This window comes from Entelurus aequoreus, linkage group LG25 (assembly GCF_033978785.1).
Source record: "Entelurus aequoreus isolate RoL-2023_Sb linkage group LG25, RoL_Eaeq_v1.1, whole genome shotgun sequence".
NCBI lineage: Eukaryota > Metazoa > Chordata > Actinopteri > Syngnathiformes > Syngnathidae > Entelurus > Entelurus aequoreus.
This window is the reverse complement of record NC_084755.1, coordinates 27,912,029-27,939,906: the sequence shown is the minus strand read 5'-3', so window position 1 is coordinate 27,939,906 and position 27,878 is coordinate 27,912,029. Positions and strand designations below refer to the sequence as shown.

At 37.4% G+C, this 27,878-nt stretch overlaps 1 protein-coding gene across 1 annotated transcript; it reads left to right on the top strand.

Annotated features, from left to right (window-relative positions):
• Nucleotides 1-972: 972 nt before the first annotated feature.
• LOC133642222 (uncharacterized) lies at nt 973-26,419 on the top strand. The gene is made up of 3 exons (XM_062036306.1): nt 973-2,994; nt 18,337-18,422; nt 21,752-26,419. Exons 1-3 carry the CDS (start codon nt 1,608-1,610, stop codon nt 21,854-21,856), a joined length of 1,578 nt encoding a protein of 525 aa, XP_061892290.1. The 5' UTR covers nt 973-1,607; the 3' UTR covers nt 21,857-26,419.
• The last annotated feature ends 1,459 nt before the right edge of the window (nt 26,420-27,878 follow it).

Genomic DNA, 27,878 nt, shown 5'->3' with positions numbered 1-27,878 from the left:
CTGAGGTAGCATCTCTAACTGTTACCGACCGGTAGAACATTCCAGAGTACTGGAGCCCGAATAGAAAACGCTCTATAGCCCGCAGACTTTTTTTGGGCTCTGGAAATCACTAATAAGCCGGAGTACTTAGAACGCAGATTTCTGGCCGAGACATATGGTACGATACAACTTCATATTGGACCCACGTCAAAAAGGGGCCACTGTTGAACACAGCATCAACAAAATTAAAGATGGAGGAGCACTGCTCTTGAGGTCGTCAGGGAGTGAGTTTTACTAACGTACAAATGGCCCATCCGCTACGCTCAACCCCCTAAACCTCACTCTCATCCGGGTCACGGCATCACTTACACCTTCTTAAACATAACTCCCTCAATTTCAGAAAATTTGCAAAAAAGTAACTCTTGTAACATGACTAGTTCTAGCTCCAATAACACTACTTGGCTTTCTTCAATCACCATTATTTGCATTAATTCTTACAAATGGTGAAAATTACACAATAATATAAAACAGTCACCATTTAAAAGTGATACGAAAAAAGGCTAATCTCTAATAGTTTCAAACTCTTGTCATCATGGAAAACATCAAATTAATTCGAAAACGCCTCTCGGGACAAGGATGGCCTGTGGATGACGACGGATCTTGAGATTGTGACAGAAAACACAGACATGGCCAACCAAACTCATCTTCTACACCTGGTGAGAGGCTCCACAATGAACCCAAAGCCCCTTTCTCTGCAGTGGTTGAGAACAACGTGAGGAATGAAAACAGTGTGGATATCTTTATCCCACTACAGCCTCTTCCATCCTTTGAGGATCCACGATGGCCTGTGGATGACGACGGATCTTGAGATTGTGACAGAAAACACAGACATGGCCAACCAAACTCATCTTCTACACCTGGTGAGAGGCTCCACAATGAACCCAAAGCCCCTTTCTCTGCAGTGGTTGAGAACAATGTGAGGAATGAAAACAGTGTGGATATCTTTATCCCACTACAGCCTCTTCCATCCTTTGAGGATCCACGATTTCCAGCAGGGAGCAACAAAGATACAAGGAGTTGTAATTCCAGTGTGACCCGTGCAGACAAGGTAGGTGACGACACAGAGGATAAAGCTAATTACAACAGATTACTCTGGTATCATAGTGAGAAGCAGTCAATGGCACGGAGGGAGGTTGTGGAAGTGTTCGCAGATGCAGCACATATTTAAGGGAAGTACAAAAGACCCTTGAACTAATACTAAGGATCAGAAATCCGAGGGGGGCCGCAGTCTCAAGGACCCACTGGGAGGAACAATAGAGCAAGACCAGACGAATGTCCAAGCGGATGATGTACTGAGTGAAGGGAAGGACAGTTCGGAGAAAGCTGATGAAGACACATTTCTGAGTCATTTTCAGGCACTGGGTATAATTTTCGAAATGATACACTTGTGGAGAAGGTAGGACATCAAGCTAAACAAAACTGCAACATAACACTCTAGAAAATCAACCAAAATCAGTCGCATACAAAGCCAACGAGTGATGCTGTCTAGCATAGTGACAGTTCCTTAAGGTATAGTACTTCAAATATTTCCTTGGCAAGGAGTGTCAAAAGGCACCTGTGAGGTAAAAATGTCTCAAAATGCTTTTGGAAAAGTGACTGTACCTCAGTCAAAACAGGAACATAATGTGAAAGTAAGGGCAAAGCTAGGGGATGAATGCCAAAGGATAGCTTCTGACATCCTGAAAGGGGAGCAACTGCTCCAGCGTCTGCAACTGGTCCAACAACGCCAGGAGGCAGGGATTGGAGACATGGAGAAGATTTTGGCTGAAGAGAAAGACTTGCCAGTACAAGTCGATGATCTGACAAGTGAAGATGTGGAAGAAGATACGCGATTAGAAGCCATCAAGTCTGACAGGACAGAGACAAGCCTGATAGAGAGGAAAAAGAATGACGGGAATGGAGATAAACCTGAACAGCTGGAATGCCACAATATTACAATACCAGATGGAGGTTATTTTGATGATAACCCAAGCGTGAGTTTGGTACGTCCAGATTGGTCTGCCAACAATTTCAACGAAACAATTCCTAAGCCATCTTCTTTTCTATCAACCTGTCACCGCCTCTCTGTTACTGAGACCGCTATGGAAAGGAAAGTCCACCAGGACGCCCAGGGAAAACAGAATCTTCAGAGAGCTGGTGGAGTTCTAAACTTGGCCGATGATCCAGATGTACTGGAAATCCCCTTTAATACCAACATCCTCCTTGAGCCATTTCCCTCCAAGGTATGTCCAGGCCAAGAAGATGATTGGCAGCTCTCCCAGCAGAAAACGCCCAAGGAGATGAGTCCCAAAATTCAGCGAGAACTTGGGATGACTGGATTGGGAAAAATATTGAAAGTGAAAGGGGAGACATATCAATTAAAGCAGACCAAACTGCTGTTTGAAGATTTCCAACAGGATAACACACTAGGTCCAGCCAGGATGAGGAAACCACTTTCTTCATCAATGAAAGATCCGGTTTATCCCTCAGTGCTGGAGCGCACACGTAGCCTGGAGATGTTTTCAGTAAAAAGCAGCCCCATTTCCAGAGCTCACTCCTTCAGGATTCAGAATCCTGCAATCTCCGAGATAGAGAAACATTCTGAAAACCTTTCAAAGAGTCCAACTGGAGGTTCTCGAGACAGGTCACGCTTATCTCCATATGCCAAACAAGACAAAAATGTGCACGTTCACAGGAGTTCTGAATCTATAAGTACTGATGCGTCCACACCAGCGGTGGAAAGTATGAGCACAGTAAGAAAGGACAAGACAAGAAAGGAATCTGCCGCCATCAAACAAAATCCTTTCTTCAAGTTGCGTCCAGCACTGGCTCTCCAGGCAGATGTCGAGAAGGACATCAAAGAGGCAGAAGCCAGAGAGGATGAACTGCGCAGACAAAGAAGCACTTTGTACGGCGAGGCGCGACAAAGCACAGGGGAGGGCAACAAGACGCTACTCGCATCGGCCAACATACCAGGTGAGACTGGACAGTCAGGCTACTGTGTTGTTCCAGGTGTTGGTTACATGCATTTAAATCATAACTAGAGATGTCCGTTAATGGCTTTTTTGCCGATATCCGATATTCCGATATTGTCCAACTCTTATTTACCGATTCCGATATCAACCGATACCGATATATACAGTCGTGGAATTAACACATTATTATGCTTAATTTTGTTGTGATGCCCCGCTGAATGCATCAAATAAACAATGTAACTTTCCCATGAATTGATTAACGTGGACCCCGACTTAAACAAGTTGAAAAACTTATTAGGGTGTTACCATTTAGTGGTCAATTGTACGGAATATGTACTGTACTGTGCAATCTACTAATACAAGTTTCAATCAATCAATCAAAAACAAAGTTTTCCAAAATAAGAGAACAACTTCAACTCCAGTTATGGAAAAAAGTGCCAACATGGCACTGCCATATTTATTATTGAAGTCACAAAGTGCATTATTTTTTTTACATGCCTCAAAACAGCAGCTTGGAATTTGGGACATGCTCTCCCTGAGATAATCCTAATACCCACCACAACGATGGGAAATACTATACTTTGACTTTCACAAAGTGCATTTTTTTTTTTTTTTAAACATGCCTCGAAACAACAGCTACAACAACAATGAAGGCACACAGCTTCAGTCCAGAGTATACTAGAGCATACTTGCCAACCTTGAGACCTCCGAATTCGGGAGATGGGTATGGGGGGGGCGGGGGGGATGTATATTGTAGCGTCCCGGAAGAGTTAGTGCTGCAAGGGGTTCTGGGTATTTGTTGTGCTGTGTTTATGTTGTGTTACGGTGCGGATGTTCTCCCGAAATGTGTTTGCCATTCTTGTTTGGTGTGGGTTCACAGTGTGGCGCATATTTGTAACAGTGTTAAAGTTGTTTTCACGGCTACCCTCAGTGTGACCTGTATGGCTGTTGATCAAGTATGCCTTGCATTCACTTTTGTGTGTGTAAAAGCCGCATATATTATGTGACTAAGCCGGCACGCTGTTTGTATGGAGGATAAGCGGATGTGACTGCAGGTTGTAGAGGATGCTAAAGGCAGTGCCTTTAAGGCACGTCCCCAATAATGTTGTCCGGGTGAAAATCGGGAGAATGGTTGCCTCGGGAGATTTTCGGGAGGGGCACTGAAATTCGGGAGTCTCCCAGGATATTACATTTTAAAGAATTTATTGGCCGATAATATCAGCCTGCCGATATTATCGGACATCTCTAATCATAACTAATTAATTAATTGTTTGATTGTGTAGCTCACAGCAGATTAGGGGTCTCAAACACATGGCCCGCAGGCCCATATTTTGTGGCTGTACTTAACTCAAAGTGTTTACATATTTCCAAAAGACTTACAGGTATACTGTACTGAATTACTGTGACCATTGAAGACATTAGAGAAGGAGCAAGACTGCTTACTCTACCACTATTTTTGTTGAGCTTGCCCGCTTATCTAGAATAAAACTAGCTTGTTTCTTCATGTGACCATTTTAGTCATAAACTATTCAACATTTGGAAAAAAGAAGCTACATTTCAGCTAAAACTATAACACACAAAGTTAGTGTGAAATTTACTTATTGAATTATTCATGGAGTGCAGGTCGTGCTGTAGATTTAGTTTTTGCGATTTGATTGATTGATTGAGACTTTTATTAGTAGGTTGCACAGTGAAGTACATATTCCGTACAATTGACCACTAAATGGTAACACCCGAATAAGTTTTTCAACTTGTTTAAGTCGGGGTCCACTTAAATTGATTCATGATGCAAATATATACTATCAGATATATACTATCATCATAATACAGTCATCACACAAGATAATCACATTGAATTATTTACATTATTTACAATCAGGGGTGTGGAGGGGGAGGGGGGGTAGGATATGGACAGCAAGTAGTGGACATAGAGAGAGAGAGAGAGAGAGAGAGAGAGAGAGAGAGAGAGAGAGAGAGAGAGAGAGAGAGAGAGAGAGAGAGAGAGAGAGAGAGAGAGATCAGAAGGCATAACAAAAAGTATCTGCATTTGATTGTTTACATTTGATTATTAGCAATCCGGGGAGGGTGTTAGTTTAGGGTTGTAGCTGCCTGGAGGTGAACTTTTATTGCGGTTTGGAAGGAGGATAGAGATGCCCTTTCTTTTATACCTGTTGGGAGCGCATTCCACATTGATGTGGCATAGAAAGAGAATGAGTTAAGGCCTTTGTTAGTTCGGAATCTGGGTTTAACGTGGTTAGTGGAGCTCCCCCTGGTGTTGTGGTTATGGCGGTCATGTTCGATGTTCTGCAACTTCAAAGATGCGTTGTCCGTTATACTTTATATTTTAGTTGACTAAAATTTTTAAATTAATCCATTAATTGACATGACTAAAACGTGAATACTTTTTCTTTAAAAGACTATGACTAAAACTAAATTAAAAACTGCTGTCAAAAGGAACACTTGTCCATGATATTGATATTGGTGTTGATGTACATTTTCCTGTAAGAAAAGTTTGTATTTTCTCCACTTTTCTCTATTTTTTTTTAAAATTGCTATCAAAAATGGTGATAATGAGCATATTTTCCGGACACACACTATGGCTACTGTGCCAAGATGCATCATATCCCTAAAAGTGTCACTTTGATTTGTATTTTTCTTTGACAAATCCTGACCTTCTTACCCCGTCTGGCACGTTGATAAATGACCTTCTCCATTATCATTAAGCGTGTTATTCCGGGAACAGGATCAGCCACCAGTGTAGACCCTGTCACAAGCCCATATTTTGTAGCCCTGTACTTAACTTCATAATTTAGTGTGTTGCGGCCCACAAATTGGGCAACACAAAGAGCAACTTCCCTTAAATTACCTAAAGTGTTTCTGACCATCTCCTGGGGAACTCAGTTTTTTAACCTCACTTTTTATCCCTCCCATGACGTGATTGCAATCAAGTATGCGACTTTTAGGACAGCAAATAGCTACCGTATTTTCCGGACTATAAGGTGCACTTAAAATCCTTGTTTTTTTCCTCAAAACTCGACAGTGCGCCTTATAACCCGGTGCACCTAATGTAAGGAATAAGTTTGGTTGAGCTTACCCACCTCAAAGCAATTTTATTTGGTGCATGGTGTAATAATAAGTGTGAAGAGTAGATGGCAGTCAAACATAAGAGATAAGTGTAGGCTGCACCGTTTGATGTGTTTAAACATACAAGTATTATAATCATGTGTGTATAAGGTAAGACATATCATCTGGCGTCTTGTTTCACAATACTACGCAAAAGACTCTTCTCTTACCTTCTTGTACCTTCTGATCTGTATTTGGGATCTGCATAAATCCTGAAAAATTGTGCGCATCCGCATTTGTGGTCCGTCCCGACACCGTAATTGATAAGCTTCTTCTTTTTCTCTATCTTCTTGTTATGGGACATTCATCCTTCACTTTATGCCATTTGTAATATAAAGTAGCGTAAAGTCCTTACTTATATCTGTCAGTAGACTCGCCATGAAACCACTAAAACATACCGGTATAGTGAGTTTACATTATTCACCCAAGGAATTTTAGTTATTAGAGTTCCGGTCGGACGGTTTTTCACGGGACACATTTCCGGTGTTGTTGTTTCCGTATGAGGAGATGCTGCTCCGTCATGGATTGAAGTAAAGTCTGAATGTCATTAAAACAGTTAGCTCCATCTTTTGACACTTCTTCCACTCACGTCCTTGCACGCTACACCGCTACAACAAAGATGACGGGGAGAAGACGCTGCCGAAGGTGAGCCACATAATTGCACGTCCGGAAGCGACTGTAAGAAAGCGGCTTGAAGATGATCTGTAAAACATAATCCATGCAACATTTTGACCAAAAAAACACCATTACATGTTATGTAGACCACAAGGAAGTGTTTTCAATTTTTTTAAAAAATATTATAATATGACTCCTTTAAAGGCCTACTGAAACCCACTACTACTGACCACGCAGTCTGATAGTTTATATATTAATGATGAAATCTTAACATTGCAACACATGCCAATACGGCCGGTTTAACTTATAAAGTGCAATTTTAAATTTCCCGCTAAACTTCCGGTTGAAAACGTCTATGTATGATGACGTATGCGCGTGACGTCACGGAGTGAAGTATTGGCACACCATTGTGTCCCAAATACAAACAGCTCTGTTTTCATCGAAAAATTCCACAGTATTCTGGACATCTGTGTTGGTGAATCTTTTGCAATTTGATTAATGAACAATGAAGACTGCAAAGAAGAAAGCTGTAGGTGGGATCGGTGTTTTAGCGGCGGACTACAGCAACACAACCAGGAGGACTTTGAGATGGATAGCAGACGCGCTACCGTGACTACAGCTTTGGCTTCCAAACATTTGATCGCTTGCCCGTACGTGCGCGGCGCTATGTGCGTGTCTCGTCCGTAACTTTGGGGAAATATATGTTTCTTGCGGACTCACCGCTGTCCTCACCTTGACTTCCTCCGTCTCCGGGCCGCCGACCGCACCGGTGATCGGGTGAAGTCCTTCGTCGCGCCGTCGATCGCTGGAACGCAGGTGAGCACGGGTCGTGATGAGCAGATGAGAGCTGGCGTAGGTGCAGAGCTAATGTTTTTAGCATAGCTCTGTCGAGGTCCCGTAGCTAAGTTAGCTTCAATGGCGTCGTTAGCAACAGCATTGTTAAGCTTTGCCAGGCTGGAAAGCATTAACCGTGTAGTTACATGTCCATGGTTTAATAGTATTGTTGATTTTCTGTCTATCCTTCCAGTCTCTCATTTTCAAGAGGATATAGTATCCGAGGTGGTTTAAAATACAAATCCGTGATCCACAATAGAAAAAGGAGAAAGTATGGAATCCCTTGTACCTAAGTTACGTAAAAAGATACGTCCTGCACTGCACTCTAGTCCTTCACTCTGACGTTCCTCATCCACGAATCTTTCATCCTCGCTCAAATTAATGAGGTAATCGTCGCTTTCTCGGTCCGAATCGCTCTCGCTGCTGGTGTAAACAATGGGGAAATGTGAGAAGCCCTTCAGCCTGTGACGTCACGCTACTTCCGGTACAGGCAAGGCTTTTTTTATCAGCGACAAAAGTTGCAAACTTTATCGTCGATGTTCTCTACTAAATCCTTTCAGCAAAAATATGGCAATATCGCAAAAGGATCAAGTATGACACATAGAATGGATCTGCTATCCCCGTTTGAATAAAAAAAAATCATTTCAGTAGGCCTTTAATGCACCTTATAATCTAGTGCGCCTTATATATGAAAAAAGATAAAAAATACACCATTCATCGGCAGTGCACCTTATAATCCGGTGCGTCCTATGGTCCTGAAAATACTCTACTTTCCTCACTGAGAAATTGGCAACACCGGCCACCTTGCTCAAAAGAAATCATCAGGACGACTCGGATTTGGACCGGAAATAATCCACAAAGTCGGAGAAATTGCTGCAATACAGCAGAATTTAAAGTTACGGGACAAGCAAATTGGATAAAGAACAAATGATGTGAACATATTTGATGTTGTTTACTTTAGTTTGGATTTATCACGTGTATACAATACGGTTTTCAAACCTTCATGACATCATTAATTAATTTTGCTGACTAAAAATGTTTGTCTTAGTTATCATCAACAACCCATTTTCCCCGAACTAAAATAAGACGATAACGAATCAAAACAAATGCTGAATAAACTGTTCAAACTCAAAGTGTTTACAAAGTACATGGATGAAAAACCATGATAAAAAATATTCTGAATTTGTTGATAATCTTATTTATTGTCATGTCTGTGTGATCATGTTTTGTTTTGGTTATGTTCGGTTTGGTTTTTGGACTCTTTGTGCACTCTTGTTTCTTTTGTTTCCGTGACAACCCATTAGTTTTCACCTGTCCTCATGTCACGCACCTGTTTCACGTTTTGCACTCGCGCACCTGTTACTAATCATGTCGGTATTATTTAAGCTTTCAGTTGCCAGGCAGTCTGTCTGGCGACATTAACTCTGTTTGACTTCTGCTACCCATGTTTCCCATGCTACCATAGTTCCATGCCAAGTGAGTTTTGTCTATTTTCATGTTCCAAGTAAGTTTTTGTTTATAAGCCATAGTTTTGCCTTTGTGGTAGTTTTTGTTTCTTAGCCAAGTTTATCTCCGCCTTGAGAGCGCCTTTTGTTTGTACACTTTTTGTAGTTAGTATTAAAATAAAATCATGTATTTACCTCCAAGCCATGTCCGATCCAACTTTACTTGCATCTCGGGAAAACAAACACCCCATAGTCCACGTCGTTATGACATTTATCTCACCATATGAAATACAACTTACTTTACTAATTATTTATTTATTTGATAATGTTATTATTTATAGAGTATTTTGTGGATAAATTGAGAACAGGAAGTGAACTTGTTGAACAGAGAAACTGGAAATTATGTTGCATGCATGTGTGATGTATCATGTTGTATGCATGCATGTGTGATGTATCATGCTGTATGCATGCATGTGTGATGTATCATGCTGTATGCATGCATGTGTGATGTATCATGTAGTATGCATGCATGTGTGATGTATCATGTATGCATGCATGTGTGATGTATCATGTTGTATGCATGCATGTGTGATGTATCATGCTGTATGCATGCATGTGTGATGTATCATGTAGTATGCATGCATGTGTGATGTATCATGTTGTATATGTGATGTATCATGTTGTATGCATGCATGTGTGATGTATCATGTTGTATATGTGATGTATCATGTTGTATGCATGCATGTGTGATGTATCATGTTGTATATGTGATGTATCATGTTGTATGCATGCATGTGTGATGTATCATGTTGTATGTGTGATGTATCATGTTGTATGCATGCATGTGTGAAGTATCATGTTGCATGCATGCATGTGTGATTTATCATGTTGTATGCATGCATGTGTGATGTATCATGTTGTATGTGTGATGTATCATGTTGTATGCATGCATGTGTGATGTATCATGTTGTATGCATGCATGTGTGATGTATCATGTTGTATATGTGATGTATCATGTTGTATGCATGCATGTGTGATGTATCATGTTGTATATGTGATGTATCATGTTGTATGCATGCATGTGTGATGTATCATGTTGTATGTGTGATGTATCATGTTGTATGCATGCATGTGTGAAGTATCATGTTGCATGCATGCATGTGTGATTTATCATGTTGTATGCATGCATGTGTGATGTATCATGTTGTATGTGTGATGTATCATGTTGTATGCATGCATGTGTGATCATTGTGATGTATCATGTTGTATGTGTGATGTATCATGCTGTATGCATGCATGTGTGATGTATCATGTTGTATGCATGCATGTTCCAAATGAAGTCAACTTAACATTGACGAAATTAATTGACAATTTAGTCGACAAATAAAAACGAGACGAAAAAGTTGACATAGAAATTAAATATAATTTGATTTCGTCTTTAAACGGGTGGGACAAGTTGGGAATCTATTCGATCACAGTAGCATGTGGGAGAGGGGTTGGGTAAATCACAGTGGGGATCGAATCATGACTACACCTACTGAGACACAGTCTTTGGATTTTTCACCGGGAAACAAGAATATATTAGAGGGAAGTAACGATAAACGGTCATAATGATCACGGTAGGGTTGTACGATATTTCGGTACTGGTATAGTATCGCGGTACTAATGAATCAAAACTGGTACTATACTCTGTTTGAAAAGTACCGGTACCCGGGCATGACGGCACGTCGTGACATTGCTGCTTTTACGATCAGAGGAGCATGTTCGGCAGCGCCCAATCACTGAGTACTTACAAGCAGACACAGTGTGTAGACCGAAAAGGGAGAATAGACGCATTTTGGTAACGATAAAGGTGAAGTTATAACACTGAAACGCCCTAATCCTAATCACTAATCCTCGCCTTCACGATGTCAACTAAAGTAAGTTTCTTACAAGTATCATTATCACTGCAGGACGAGTAATAGCTAAACATGCTTCACTACACACTGTAGGAAGATACAATAGCTCACCGGCGTCACAATGTAAACAAACGTCATGGGTGGCTCTACACAGGGCATCCACTGTAATGATACCAAGTACAAGAGCATATCTCGTCGATACTACTATCATTACATCAATATTTGTTATCGTCACACATTGTTTTTCTTCTTTTTTTTTTGTTAAATTCATATTATGTTTATAAACTCAGGAAATATGTCCCTGGACACATGAGAACTTAAATTATGATCAATGTATGATCCTGTAACTACTTGGTATCGGATCGATACCTACATTTGTAGTATCATCCAAAACTAATGTAAAGTATCAAACAACAGAAGAATAAGTGATTATTACATTTTAACAGAAGTGTAGATAGAACATGTTGAAACGGAAAATTAGCAGATATTAACAGTAAATGAACAAGTAGTTTAATAATCAATTTTTACAGCTTGTCTCATAATGTTGACAAAATAATAGAATGATAAAGGACACAATATGTTACTGCATACGTCAGCAGACTAACTAGGAGCCCTTGTTTGTTTACTTATTACTAAAAGACAAGTTGTCTAGTTCGTTCACTATTTTATTTAAGGACAAAATTGTTCTTCGATTACAATAATAAACATATGTTTAATGTAACCTAAGATTTTTTGTTAAAATAAAGCCAATAATGCCATTTTTTGTGGTCCCCTTTATTTAGAAAAGTATCGAAAAGTATCAAAATACATTTTGGTACCGGTACCAGTACCAAAATATTGGTATCGAGACAACCCTAGTCCAAACCAATATTTACGGTACAACAATAAAAGTTGAGCTATTAAAACAGATACAACACTCAGACTAAAACACCTCAGTGAAGCATAAGAAACACATGATAAATAGTGGCTTTTCGAACTATTTATTTCAGTTATGTTTAAAAAGCTTTTTGAGCACTTTTCACAATACCGCGATCATAATGACAACCGTGTTGTCATTATGATCGCGGTGCTCAAAAAGCAATACAATAACCTAAAATCTGAAATTCTCATACTGTTACATCCCTACTGTATTGTTACACACATCTTTTTCAATATGTCTTCTACAACTGGAAGAAAGAGAAGACGTAAGGAGACATTTTACCTTTGCAAAGGTAAATATTTGTTGTAAACCCTGTGGCTCGATCAATTTAAATCTACGCAACAGTAAGTAGGCCTAAACTAATATTTCCAAAAGACTCATACTGTACTGAATTACTGTGACTATTGAAGACATTAGGGAAGGAGCAAGACTGCTTACTCTACCACTACCGGTTTTTTGATTGATTGATTGATTGATTGATTGATTGATTGATTGATTGATTGATTGATTGATTGATTGATTGAAACTTTTATTAGTAGATTGCACAGTACAGTACATATTCCGTACAATTGACCACTAAATGGTAACACCCGAATAAGTTTTTCAACTTGTTTAAGTCGGGGTCCACGTAAATCAATTCTTGGTACAGATATATACTATCAGAATAATACAGTCATCACACAAGTTAATCATCAGAGTATATACATTGAATTATTTACATTATTTACAATCCGGGGGTTGGGATGTGGAGGGGGGGAGGGGTAGGTTGATATCAGCACTTCAGGCATTAACAATTGCATCATCAGAGAAATGGACATTGAATAAGTGTAGGTCTGACTTGGTAGGATATGTACAGCGAGCAGTGAACATAGTGACCTCAGAAAGCATAAGAACAAGTATATACATTTGATTATTTACATTTGATTATTTACAATCCGGGGAGGTGGGATGTGGAGGGGGGAGGTTCTTAGTCAAGGGTTGAAGTTGCCTGGAGGTGTTCTTGTAGTGCGGTTTTGAAGGAGGAAAGAGATGCACTTACTTTTACACCTGTTGGGAGTGCATTCCATATTGATTGTCAATACGTGGACCTTGGGGTGTTGTGCTTTCCGCAATGCAAAAGAAAGTTGGCGCGGGCAAGGCGTTAAGGTAAGGACATGTTTGTTTAAACACTAACAAACTACAAAAAAAAGAAGCAAACAAAAGGCGCGCACAATGGCGGAGAACAAACTTGACTAATGAAACAAAAGACTAGCACAAAGGCAATTAACTATGAACATGAAACAAAAACACTTACTGTGGCAAGGCATGAAGCATGAACTATAGTAAACAGGAATCTCATGGGTAGCAGAGGTAGTAAGGATAATGTCACCAGGACGATCAACAGAAAAAGACAGGTTTAAATAACAGTGGCATGATTAGTGACAGGTGTGTGAGTTCAAATGAATCAGGTGCGTGACATGAGGACAGGTGAAAACTAATGGTCGCTATGGTGACAAAACAAACAAGAGTGCACAAAGAGTCCAAAAACCAAACCTGAACATAACCAAACCTGAACATAACCAAAACAAAACATGATCACACAGACATGACATTGATGTGGCATAGAAAGAGAATGAGTTAAGACCTTTGTTAGATCGGAATCTGGGTTTAACGTGGTTTGTGGAGCTCCCCCTGGTGTTGTGGTTATGGCGGTCATTTACGTTATGGAAGTATTTTGACATGTACTTCGGTATCAGGGAGGTGTAGCAGATTTTATAGGCTAGGCTCAGTGCAAGTTGTTTTACGGTATTTTTGTTGAACGGCAATCTAGAATTAAACTAGCTTGTTTTTTCATGTGACCATTTTAGTCATTTACTATTCAACATTTGGAAGAAAAAAAAAGGCACATTTCAGATAAAACAATAACACACAAAGTTAGTGCGAAATGTACTTATTAAATTATTCATGGAGTGCAGGTTGTGCTGTAGATTTAGTTTTTGAGATGCTCTGCAACAATAAACAATTAATACATGTGTCATGATCTGTGGTCTGGATCATGTTTTTGTTATGTTCTGTTAGTTTTAGACTCCAGAAGTTCCTGTTTTTGTGCACCCTTGTTTGTTTTAGTTACCGTGGCGACTTATTAGTTTCACCTGCCTCTGGTGTTCGGGACACGCACTTGCTCTAATCAAGAGACCATTTTTTAAGCCTGTCTTTGCCAGTCAGTCTTCCTGGCGTCATTGCTTGTTTCATGCGATACCATAGTTCATGCTGCTCGTTTTCATGTCCGATTCCTAGTTTATGCAAGTTGTTCGATTCATGCCACAACAACTGCACCTTGGTACTCCCATACCTTACATACTGTGTTGAAGTATGGGGGAATACTTACCACAACACAATTCATCCTCTGATCATATTACAGAAAAGAGCAGTGCGGATCATTCACAACGTTGGTTATTTAGAACATACTCATAATCTGTTTATGCAATCAAAGTTGCTCAAATTTGATGACCTTGTTAAATATCATACATTAATAATCTTATATAAAGCATTTAACAAATTATTGCCGCCTAATCTACAACATTTTTTTTATAAGACGAGTGCAGGCTCATAACTTGAGAGGCTTTGGATATTTCTTATTGCCGAGAGCTCAAACCACTCGTAAACGTTTTTGTGTGTCTGTATGCGGAGTAAAACTATGGAACAAACTGGACTTACAACACAAGCAATGCCAAATTATTAATCGATTTAAACTATTATACAAACATGGGGTCTGGTTCAAATATAGAGATGAGGGTCTTTAATTTGACCTGCTGCTGTACTCTGTCTCAAAGTGTTAACATGTGCTCAATGTTTCCTTACCATTATTGCTATGTTGTCAGGGAACTCTCCTGAAGGAATCAATAAAGTACTATCTATCTATTACCATTATTGCTATGTTGTCTATTACCATTGTTGGTATATTCATTATTTCTACATTGTTGATACAAATTATTGTTACAGTGTAATAATCATTGTTACCTGTGGTAATGCCACTGTGATACAACATCTGTATTATAATCCTTGAACAAAGTAAGAGTGAAACTCATGTGAATAATCACTGAATGGAGAACTGGGGCTGGGATTAAATAAGTTATCTTCTTCCCACTCCCTTTCAGGCAAAAATGGACAACCATGCATTACATACTATACATTATATTTGCATTATATTAATTTGCACTATATTAATTTATATTATTATGTGTTGTCAACTTTGTACTTTTTTATGTCATTGCCTGAAATAAATAAATAAATAAATGGAAAAAAAAAAATGAAATGCCGTGTCCACGTAAGTGTTAGTTGTTTCATGCCACAGTAAGTCTTGTTTGTTCCATGCCATAGTCCATGTTTAGTGGTTAGCTTCTATGTTTCCTGCGTTAAGTTTTTTTTTGTTCGTTAGCTTCTCGTGTGAACGGCACACTTTTCTTTTGTTTGGTTCCGGTCTTTGTGATGTGTAGGATTAATTGAGAAAATAAATATGTTCCTACCTGCAAGTCTTGTCCGCAATAGTCCGTTTGCATCCCGGGAGAACAAACCTCGCAGTAAGCTGCGACTCCCCCGTTATGACAAATGTGCTTTCAAGACAACTTCAAAGATGTGATGTACGTTATACTTTATATTTTAGTCGACTAAAATGTTTAAATTATGAATTAATTGACATGACTAAAATATAACTAAAACGTAAATACTTTTTCTTTATAAGACTACGACTAAAACTAAATTTAAAAACTGCTGTCAAATTGATATTGGTGTTGATATAAATTTTCCTGTAAAAAAAAGTTTTTCATTTCTCAATTTTTCTCCAGGTTTTTTTAATTGCTACCAAAAATGGTGATAATGAGCATATTTCCCGGGCACACACTATGGCTACCGTGCCATCGTATCCCTAAAAGTGTCACTTTGATCTTTCTTTTTCTTAGACACATCCTGACCTTCTTACCCCGTCTGGCACGTTGATAAATGACCTTCTCCATTAGCATTAAGCGTGTTATTCCGGGAAGAGGTTTAGCCACCAGGGTAGACCCTGTCACAAGCAGTTAAGGAACGGGAACGAGGAGCAGTTGGCCCCATCAAGTTGAGAACATTCCAGCTCGAAGAAAGACATCTTTATTTAGGTATTGTTTGGATGGGAATACCTTACCGGTGTGGAATAAAATGCAGCCAGGGTGTTTATTTACTTAATCGGCGTGATTTCCGTGTGTGTTGCAAGTTGACGCGTGCCCAGCAGGGGAGCTCTGAGACGTGACACAACAGTGCAACCAGTCTGGGAGTTTGTCAGTATTTTTAGCCTCTGAGGGGGGACTCAAGGTGAAAAGAGAAATGCATTTGACAGTAATGTTATGCGTCCGCAACAGGGGATTCAATCAGGGGATTTAACTTTGAGGAAAATGCAAAAGAGTTGCACCGTTGTTCTAAAAGCACTAAACTAAAATTGAAAAATAAATGTGCAATGCAAAAGTTAATTGCTACACAGCGGAGCCTCGATTTACCAACCCCTCTATTTGCGAACTTTGCGATTCACAAACTTTTGGATCGCGGAAAATATGCCTCAGTGTGCCAACCATGTCTGTGTGTATTAACGCTTTCTTAATGTTGCCATTTTGTGCAGCATTTATTGTAGCAATATGGTTGTTTAAGTTAAGGATTTGGGGGATTTCTGGTCGCTTGTGAGGGCACAAAAGGGTATTCTGTGTGTGTGTGCTGATGTGTTAATGTACTGTAAGTGGATTTTACTTTTTAAAATGTTTATTATTGTAGCAATATGGTTGTTAAAGTTAAGGAATGGGGGGATTTTTGGTCGCTTGTGAGGGCACCAAAGGGTCTTCTGTGTGTGTGCCGATGTGTTAATATACTGTAAGTGGATTTTACTTTTTAAAATGTTTATTATTTTAGCATTATGGTGGTTAAAGTTAAGGATTTTGGGGGATTTCTGGGCGCTTGTGAGGGCACGAAAGGGTCTTCTGTGTGTGTGCTGATGTGTTAATGTACTGTAAGTGGATTTTACTTTTTAAAAGGTTTATTACTTTAGCATTATGGTGGTTAAAGTTAAGGATTTGGGGGATTTCTGGTCGCTTTCGAGGGCACTAAAGGGACTTCTGTGTGTGTGCCGATGTGTTAATGTACCGTAAATGGATTTTACTTTTTAAAATGTTTATTATTGTAGCAATATGGTTGTTAAAGTTAAGGATTTGGGGGATTTATGGTCACTTGTGAGGGCACCAAAGGGTATTCTGTGTGTGTGTCGATGTGTTCATGTACTGTAAGTGGATTTTACTTTTTAAAATGTTTATTATTTTAGCATTAAGGTGGTTAAAGTTAAGGATTTGGGGGATTTCTGGTCGCTTGTGAGGGCACCAAAGGGTCTTCTGTGTGTGTGCCGATGTGTTAATGTACTGTAAATGGATTTTACTTTTTAAAATGTTTATTATTGTAGCAATATGGTTGTTAAAGTTAAGGATATGGGGAATTTATGGTCACTTGTGAGGGCACTAAAGGGTATTCTGTGTGTGTGCCGATGTGTTAATGTACTGTAAGTGGATTTTATTTTTAAAATGTTTATTATTGTAGCAATACAGATGTTAAAGTTAAGGATTTTTATGATTTTTGACCGTTTGGGAAGGCACCAAAATGACATTGCGATTCGAAGTTTGCGGCTTGTAAAGGTTATTTCATGTCTAGAGGGCTTATGTAATGTTAAAAATTATATTTAGAAAGTTTTAGACAGGTTTTTTTTTGTGTTATAGTTATGAAACTATTAAATGTATAAGCCATAATTGCTACTTTGTGGAAATTAATTATACCACGGCCAGGTCGTGACCAAGTAACAGCAATAGATTTGTGTTTATTATTATAATTACTCTTGCTGACCAAAATAGGAATAAGAGGCCAAAAATGCAGTTCAAGTAAGTTTACAATTCGATAACAAGAAATAAGGAATTATTCATATTTACAAGTTATGTAAATATTTTCTGTTTACTTTAAATGATCACATAATTACGGTCAATAGTCATGTATTTATATTCCAGATATTGTGTGTATGTTTTGTCTATATGTTTATATATAAAAAGGTAAAAAAATAGGTTGATGTGTTCAAGAGGAAAATAAAAAAGTCTGATATCTTCTCCCGCAGTGAAGCCAATTAAAAACTGCTTTGGGGCTTCGGTATTATTTAAAAAAGTAATTAAAACACACAAAAATAGGCCAAAAGCATGAGAAAAAATGTTTTTTTTAGACAATATATCTTTAGAAAAAAGGTTCGGCTACAATATAAACTTAGACCATACGGTTGTTTTGGAAACACATATCACGATGACGCCGTTGAAGCGATGACAAATAAGCAATTATCTCTATAGGATTTTGAATGGGCGCGGCCACCATGCTGCTAAAACTCCGTTAAAAGTATGATTGTATTCGTAATAACACTTTACAGGAGAAAATGCCATAACAAAACACAACCATGTTGATTTTCCACTTGTTCCATGTCTTTCCAGGCGGTAAGCAACTGTCTCGAGGTAAACTGGAACGCATTTGGCCACCCCCAAGCAAGACAGAGCGGCTTAAATCTGAACAAACTCAGGTAATATAAAATACTTTAAATTAATGCAACGCTGTGTTTCATATTTGGTTATAAGTTTTATGTACTTGTGTTTTTGTTTCTTTGTTTTTACAATAACGTGGTGTTGTGTTAGTGTTGAGGGAGAATTGTACTTTTTTGGGAATTTTGCTTATCGTTCACAATCATTATAAGAGACAAGAACACATGTTGTTGTTTTTTTTACGATTATAGCTATGACAAAAAACACTTAAAAGTTGTGGCTAATGGAAGTCACCGTTGTAGCCTTCAAAGCCCTCTAAAACAATTTCAAAACCCTCCATAAATGTTTTATATACACACTGCAAGTACTGTATATATATATAATGTAGTAACAGACACCTTCATAACAATATGTAATATGTTTTATAAACACAGTGAAATTATATATACTGTATATACATATATATATATATATATATATATATATATATATATATATATATATATATATATATATATATATATATATATATATATATATATATATATATATATGTATAGTAGTAACAGACACCTTCATAACGATATGTAATATGTACAATATACACACTGCAAGTATATATATAATGTAGTAACAAACAACTTCATAACGATATGTAATATGTACAATATACACACTGCAAGTATATATATAATGTAGTAACAAACACCTTCATAACAATATGTAATATGTTTTATATACACACTGCGAGTATATACTGTATATAATGTAGTAACAGAAACCTTCATAACAATATGTAATATGCACAATATACACACTGCATGTATATATATATATATATATATATATATATATATATATATATATATATATATATATATATATATATATATATATATATATATATATATATATATATATATATATATATATATATATATATATATATAATGTAGTAACAGATACCTTCATAACAATGTAATGTACATTACAATGTACATTGTAATATGTACAATATACACAGTGCAAGTATATATATAATGTAGTAACAGACACCTTCATAACAATATGTAATATGTACAATATTTACCGTATTTAGGTCATTTTAATCACTGACTGACTTCCACCGCACATTGATTTCCGTTTCCATAACAACGCACTTCCAACTTCTGGCAACAGCTGTGTGTTCCTACTTCCGGAAACAAACGCAAGTGTTTTCTAATCATGGCAGACTTGGTAACAGACAACAAAGACGACTACTTTTGGACAAATGAGGATTCACAACCTTTTCTTTTTGAAGCTGCATATACTGAGGATGAACTGCTGCTTTTGGAAGCCAGCACAGAGGAAAGGTGAGATGTGGAGCAGACGGAAGATGAGAGATTGAGGTGAAAGGGACTTTGGCGCTATAAATATGGAATTTGAAGCCAAGCTATTTTGACATAAATGGAGTGCTTAACCAAATAAGCCAGCTGGACCAAACCCACAACTGCCCATCGAGTGAGTCACACTTTATATCGATCATGATACACGCAGCACTTAATGCGTGTTATTACTGCTACTACATACACTGTTTGGCTAGCTGTGTACAAACAAAACATGAAATAATACGTTACAGATACGCTCGCTTGTAATAAAGCAACTTTTTATTCAGCAAAGCGTCTCAGACGTCTCTTTTGATCCAGCCGCACTGCCTTGTCGCCCTTTTGCCCGGGAGAAGGTCGCAAGACCAGAAATACACTTCACAAGTAACCAAGAACGAGCCAATTTTTACATGTTAGAATGTCTCTCATAATGATTGTGAACGATGGGCAAGATTCCCCTAAAAAAAATTGCAGTTCCCTTTTAAGTAGGGATGATGTTTGATAAGAAATTATCGAGTTCGAGCCCATTATCGAATCCTCTTATCGAACCGATTCCTTATCGATTCTCTTATCGAATCCAGATATTTGTTGTTGTATATGGAAAAAAACAAAATATTTGGTTTAACAAAAGCTCACTTTTATTTTATAAGAAAAAAATAAAATAAAATAAATAAATATTGACTGTTACCCCCCTAAAAAAATTTAAAAAATTAAAATATTGACTGTTGTTTCCCAAAGTATATTAAGTGAGATTTTTCAGAAAAACAAATATATACAGTAACACAAAAACAACCTGTCTCTTTGATCACTATAAGTGTATAAATAATAATATAGTGTTAAATAAAATCAGTGCACTTCTGCTGCTATTGGAACATACTAACTACACACACAGGCAGACAGCTAACAAACAATCCAAGATGTCTAATAAAGTTCCAAAGCAGATTAATCCATTTAGGCTCTTTATTGTTGTTGATCTTGCTTTGTCTTTTCCTATCTTTACTTTTGTCTTGCACTGAACTGTTTTTTTGTTTTTTTGAACTGAAATACACACAATGACAAATGTATAAGCTATGTGATTCAATTAACATACTCAAATTGCATACACAATATGTAAATATTAGCTTCACACAAATATACAGTACTATCATCAAACAAATACTTCTGAGTGTTGAAACTATTTCGATGGTGGAAATACACGACTTGCAGCCATTTTAAGTCCTCAAATCATCCATTGAAACAGTGCACAAAAATAGTTTTTCAATAAACATCTTAGTATCAAATTTAACCACTTACCACCTTAATATTGAGTTACATAAACAAGTTAAACAGTTGACTTACAGACTTATCTTTTCCAAAGCTTGTAAGAGCTAACATAACTTGTCTACTTCTCAATTGTCTCATGAACTGAACTGACGTCGCCAACCCGGAAGTGCCCAAACTAATGACGCGTAGTATTTTCATATCCCCACAAGGTGTCAGTAAGAGTCTACAATCAAATGGGCATAACATTGCCGTCCCACAGGGTATTTCCTGTGGGACGGGATTTGTTCCCAGGGATTCGAATAAAGAACCAACTCTTTTCCTTTACTATAGTGGCCTCGATAACGGGAACCGGTTCTCAAAAAGGGATTTGAGTTCATGGAATCGGTTCTTTCTTATCGAACAACCGAACATCATCCTTACTTTTAAGTCATATTCATACAGTTGGCATTCAATACTTTTTGTAGAGGAAGAATGATCGACAGTTTTGTCTCAGAAAATGGGTTATAAGCACAATTATTGTCTATTAGTACCTCACACGTAAGAAAAAAACATGTATTAATGAGGTCAAAGGTCACGATTGCACTAGTTCTGCACTCACACAGCAGGTGTTGAAGGCGCAGCCAATACTTTTTTTTTTTTGTTATTTGTTCTTGCAATGCAAACACATCCTTCTGTGTATTGATTCTGTCTTGTTACAGTAAAGTAATCCATCCATTTTCCAAATACTCTTTGTCTCACCGCAGGGGGCGCGCGTGCACAGAGCAGGAAGTCAGAAGTCTGGTCTCTGGCAACGCTGGGAGTCCGGTGGCCTCAACGGGCAGATGGCTGGGAAAAAGAATGGACCTTGACTTATTTGACTTAAAAGCAGATATCAAAATATGACTTCCTGTCAAATACTAGAATGAGAGGATGAAAAATTAATGTGTTGGAAAAACTTTTATAGACAGTGGGTTCCGCATTTTTTGCAATTTACCATTCCCAACACGGCAAATGATCAGATTTGTGATGAAAAACATAATTTAACTTGTTTTTCTTCTCCAAAACACGTCTCGTTCACCCTTAGGTCCTGATCTACTAAGATCCAAAACCAGTGAAGTTGGCACGTTGTGTAAATGGTAAATAAAAACAGAATACAATGATTTGCAAATCCTTTTCAACTTATATTCAATTGAATAGACTGCAAAGACAAGATATTTAACATTCAAACTAAAAAACGTTGTTATTTTTTGCAAATATTAGCTCATTTGGTATTCGATGCCTGCAACATGTTTCAAAAAAGCTGGCACAAGTGGCAAAAAAGACTGAGAAAGTTGAGGAATGCTCATCAAACACTTATTTGGAACATCCCACAGGTGAACAGACTAATTGGGAACAGGTGGGTGCCATGATTGGGTATAAAAGCAGCTTCCATAAAATGTTCAGTCATTCACAAACAAGGATGGGGCGAGGGTCACCACTTTGTGTACAAATGCGTGAGCAAATTGTCCAACAGTTTAAGAACAACATTTCTCAACGAGCTATTGCAAGGAATTTAGGGTTTTCATAATCTATGGTCTGTAATATCATCAAAAGGTTCAGCGAATCCGGAGAAATCCCTGCACGTAGGCGATGATATTACAGACCTTCGATCCGTCAGGCGGTACTGCATCAAAAACCGACATCAGTGTGTAAAGGATATCACCACATGGGCTCAGGAACACTTCAAAAAACCACTGTCAGTAACTACAGTTTGTCGCTACATCTGTAAGTGCGAGTTAAAACTCTACAATGCAAAGCCAAAGCCATTTATCAACAACACCCAGAAACGCCACCAGGTTTGCTAGGCCCAAGCTCATCTAAGATGGACTGATGCAAAGTGGAAAAGTGTTCTGTGGTAAGTGCTGCTGCTCAGTTGGAACATTAAATATCTTGTCTTTGCAGTCTATTCAATTGAATATAGGTTGAAAAGGATTTGCAAATCATTGTATTCTGTTTTTATTTACAAATTACACAAAGTGCCAACTTAACTGGTTTTGGGTTTTGTACTAAAATCCGAATACCACGTGCTAAACAGCGTGTGCAATATATAAATTTGCTTGTTGTGTGTGATCTACTAAGACTGCGTGTGCAATTGAAAAGTGGTGCATATCGCCTTATTTAAATGAGGTGTTTGCGTGTACTGCTGTCCGTGGCCATGGAAACACTCAGTTTCCTCCACACTCAAATCATCATGGCCTCCAGCCGGCTTTGCAATGCCAAACTAGCCTCGCGCATCTACAATCGGGAACACTTTTCCTGGAATGTGATTTTGTTCATTACGAATACGCACACAATTACAAAACGACGCACCACGCCTCTCCAGTTTGTCATTGCAACATGTCGGAAAATAAATGACAGAATATAGAATTTCAATATTTTGAGCTAGCTGACTTGTGCTCTGCAACAATGTGGTGGACCATGACAACAGCAGCACACTCATGTTTGTAATGATCCAAACACAAGAAAATGCATATTGTAAGACATTTATAATAAGATATTTCTAAAATCAAACCAAAAAAAAAAACACCAGACACAAAAAAGCATCAGTTGAAATCATTTTAATCAGCCCCTTAAGTCATCCAGCAGCTTTAAAATTATAAAATGATATTGCTGAATAGAGTGTCTTTGCAGCATGATTGCCTCTTTACTGTCAGTTTGCACATACTTTTCAGATGTACTAAATCAGTGTTTCTTAACCATTGCTGGGCCGCCAAAAAATATCTGTTCCTCATCTGTGGTCTGTATGATCCGCAGCGGTACTCTGTTGTAGTACACTTTTCCACCACTTGTGGCAGTAATGACAATATCAAACAATCAGAAGAAGTCTGTAGCTAAAGTCATAGAGAGGTTTTTAAGGGCAAAAATTATGATTAAATTAGGGAAGCTGTATTTTCATTTGCACTTTAATTTTATTGACAGTTTATTTAAGAAACCTATTTATTATTGTCAGTTATGCATTAGTCTCTTTTTAGCATTATATTTGCCTAATACTTATTCTTATAATCAGCCTGACCTAATCCTAAGGTTTATGTGTTTAATAAATAATAATCTTTGTGATTAACACATGCTTTCATATCATTCGACAAGCTTGTAAACTGTAAGTAGGTTAGATATAATTATTGAACACGATTAAAATCAAGAGTAAGAGGACTAATTTAGTGTTAGTATTTCAGTGCGCCCCAGGCCCCTCTGTAGTGGAAAAGTTGGGCCCCGAGATCAAAAAGGTTAAAAACACAAAATAGTGCCCGCAAAACAGTTTCAGCCTTGATGAATCACAAATATTGTGGGCGCCCTGTGTGTGTTGCTAGGGCAGCATTTTTTTCCTACGGTAAACATGAAAGCCAAAAAATTATAAATAATGACATAAAATGAAAATAATATTTGTTAAATTATTATTATGATTATTATTTTTTATTATTATTATACAATGAAAATAATATTTGTCAATTAAATACAAACTTTTTGTTAAGTAAACATTAGGGAATGTAATCAATAAATAAATGTTCTGTTCATATACAGGGAATAAACCTGATATGAGGCTGCCGCTATAGGTTTTCGTGTGCAAGCCAACTTACAGTTTAGTGCACTACACCTAGTCCTGAGTACACTGGACGATGACGCGGTGGAAAGTCAGCATTTAGCAGATTGGCGGCTATTTCTGTTTGTCATATTGTCGTCTATATAATGTTTGCAGAAACATTTTTAACACCGTGACTTTCTATAATGTGGAATCTACAGACTCTGTGATGTATTTAATGTAAATACAGAAAAAAACATACTCAGAGGTGTTGTATTCTCCACCAAGAAGGGTGGAGCTAGCAGGTGCATGTCGCTACCGTCTCTTGTCAGAGAAGAAGCCACTGGGCTGTTTCTTTTTGCCACAATTCAGGTGCAAGAAAGATATTTTATTGCTCTGCTGAATCAATTAATGCAATTGGCTATCAATATGGAGGATTATTTATCCAAGCTCAAACACGTGTAAACATTTTTCCAGAGGAAGGATTCTTCACATAAGTACTTACTTGAAGTACATAAATGGGACTATAAGTATTATATAACAACATTATTATGAAATGATTCCCTTATTTTTTTGTGAGCATATGAGTTGAGCATATTTAAAGTAAAAAATAAAATAAAAAAATACCTCCAAAGGCATCAGCGCCATAGACATCTTATAAGTAGACGCAGCATTGGCTGCTGTAACGCGAGAAATTCGGCCGCCATCTTGAAGTGGTGATGAGGGGCTGGCGAGCAGCCGCCCTAAACTGACAGTTGACAGGTAGAAAACAAAGATGCCGGGCTGGTGTTCAGCGTTTTCCTGCTCAAATGAGCGGACTGTTGAAAATAGGAATCGGGGGATTACTTTTCACAAGTAAGATTTAACATTAACGTACTATTGGTTGTATTTTGTGAAAAGAATATTACCACAGAGTTGAGAAGGAACAAAGATCTTTAATCTTCATTACTATTAATTAATAGTAATGAAATCGTAGCCGCTAGCAAACAAGAGTATGACCATAATAGAATTGCTTGTCAATTAAATTAATTACATTTAAAAATGGCATACTTGAATAACATAAAGTTGAAATAAATGATGAAGATAAATATTGTAAAAGCCAATAGGGGTAAACATTAGGACCACAGTCCAGATTGTGTAGGAGGGGGTAATATATGGACAGTGGCTATACAGTATTATACAAGTCTAAATCTAGTCTAGCTTGTATATGTTTATGTTTAAGTATTTGGCAGACGCTTTTATCCAAAGCGACATACATAAAAAATACATATAAAACAGTCACTGTAAACATTATTATTTAAGGGAAGAATGTCATACACAATATTAATACAAAGTGTCAAGACAGAATAAACTCTCTGCTGCTGCAGCAACAGAGATCTATAGGGCCCTAAAATATATAGATATATAATGTATTCATACATTGTTTATGTAGGATATATGCATGTATATAACCTAATCATATTTTTTCTTGAACTTAAAAATAGCTGACCGTTTTTTTCCCCCTTCTCTGGGATTATATTCCTAGTTTTGATCTCGGACGTCTGGTCACTTATAGCATATAAAAATATTGTATTACTGTTAAGCAAACTATGAATAATAAAACATGTGTCCTTTATCATAGCTACACTTATGACAAAAAAACGCGTGAAAATCAGTGGTTATCAGCAAGATAATATGAATTAAATGCGCTGACAGTTCATTGCTCCTGCCAAATGAATTGCACTGAGTGGAACGGATCACCACTCCAAGATGGCGGCCCTGCGTCTCGTCAGCGCCAGTAGAAAGTCGTGCTCGATATACGTCACTTCCGGGACTTGCATATATGACGGAGCTGTCCTTGAGACATCAGTTAATGTTTCATTAATGTTTTGTATTTTTTTTAAAAACTTACTTAGGACTAAAAGGGAACAAGAATATAAACACGAACAAGGGGCGCATTTAAAAAAAAAATCAGGGAGTATTATCGCCACATTTTCAACAACTTTCGCTCTTCTGTCATTGCAATGAATGACGCAAGGGGGCGCCACTGACTCACATCGTTTTTAAATGTATTTTACCAAATGTTTTTTTTTTTTTAACAAAACACAATTACATACTGTAACTTCATTCTATATCTTCAGCCTGACAAACAGTAGATTTTTAAATAATCAGTATTGTGAATTGACGATTTTGATGTAAATAAAGTAGTAAGAAAAAAAGATTGATTTCTTTGTCATTTAACCTTCAGGTTTCTGTGCGGTTTGAAAAAGAAAACCATGGTAACAGTGACGGTGTAAACGAAAATAACTGCCGTAAAACAGTCGTGAAATGAATAACAATTAAACCTACTTACTGTAATTAAATTTAGATCCAGGTGAGTATTATTGTAGAGTTTTTTTTTTTTAATGTGTACTGTAAGATATTTGGAGGCAATAAAATGTGGACATATTTATAATGATATGCACGTCTGCATAATATAACATTATGTGTGCATATAAATATGGTGGGTATGAATATTATTTGAGAGTGTGGCTTTAATAAGATTTACCACAAGAGGGCAGTGTAATCTAAAATAACAACACAATTCAACATTTAGAGAATCAAAATGAAGACTGCAACTTTTTTGTAAATTGTTGTTTCTCTACATTATTTATTTATTTTTATTTTTTTGGCAGCAAGGTGGTGCACAGTGGAATTGACGAATCTGAATAATTTAAAATCAATTCATCCTGATGATGGAGATAATTCATGAGTGATTCTCCAACCAGAAATCGGTAAAATAAAATAAAAAAACACACATTCGTCATTATTTAAATAAATAATTTAATTAAAATAACATGATAATAATAATTACAATAATAGAATATTTAGTTATATTGTTTTTTTTTCGTTTTGGTTTTTGCATTTTGCACTTGTCAAATCTGTGGCTCTATATGTATATACATATGTATATGAGGGGGGAAAATATTTTGCGGGGTTGGACATTTAAGCGTTCATCATATTGACTTTAGTTTACAAACCCCAAAACCAGAGAAATTGGCACGTTGTGTAAATCGTAAATAAAAACAAAATGCAATGATTTGCAAATCCTTTTCAACCTATATTCAATTGAATGGACTGCAAAGACAAGATACTTAACGTTAGAACTAAATAACGTTGTTATTTTTTGCAAATATTACCTCATTTGGAATTTGATGCCTGCAACATGTTTAAAAAAAGCTGGCACAAGTGGCAAAAAAGACTGAGAAACTTGAGGAATGCTCTTCAAACACTTATTTTGAACATCCCACATGTGAACAGGCTAATTGGGAACAGGTGGGTGCCATGATTGGGTTTAAAAGCAGCTTCCATGAAAT

What these genes read in the sequence shown, in the direction of transcription:
- LOC133642222 (XM_062036306.1), top strand. Translation starts at nt 1,608, where the DNA reads ATGTCTCAAAATGCTTTTGGAAAAGTGACTGTACCTCAGTCAAAACAG. An exon ending in CGCATCGGCCAACATACCAG is followed by an intron (nt 2,995 to 18,336) that starts GTGAGACTGGAC and finishes ATGTCTTTCCAG; the next exon opens with GCGGTAAGCAACTGTCTCGA. An exon ending in TTAAATCTGAACAAACTCAG is followed by an intron (nt 18,423 to 21,751) that starts GTAATATAAAAT and finishes GTCTCACCGCAG; the next exon opens with GGGGCGCGCGTGCACAGAGC.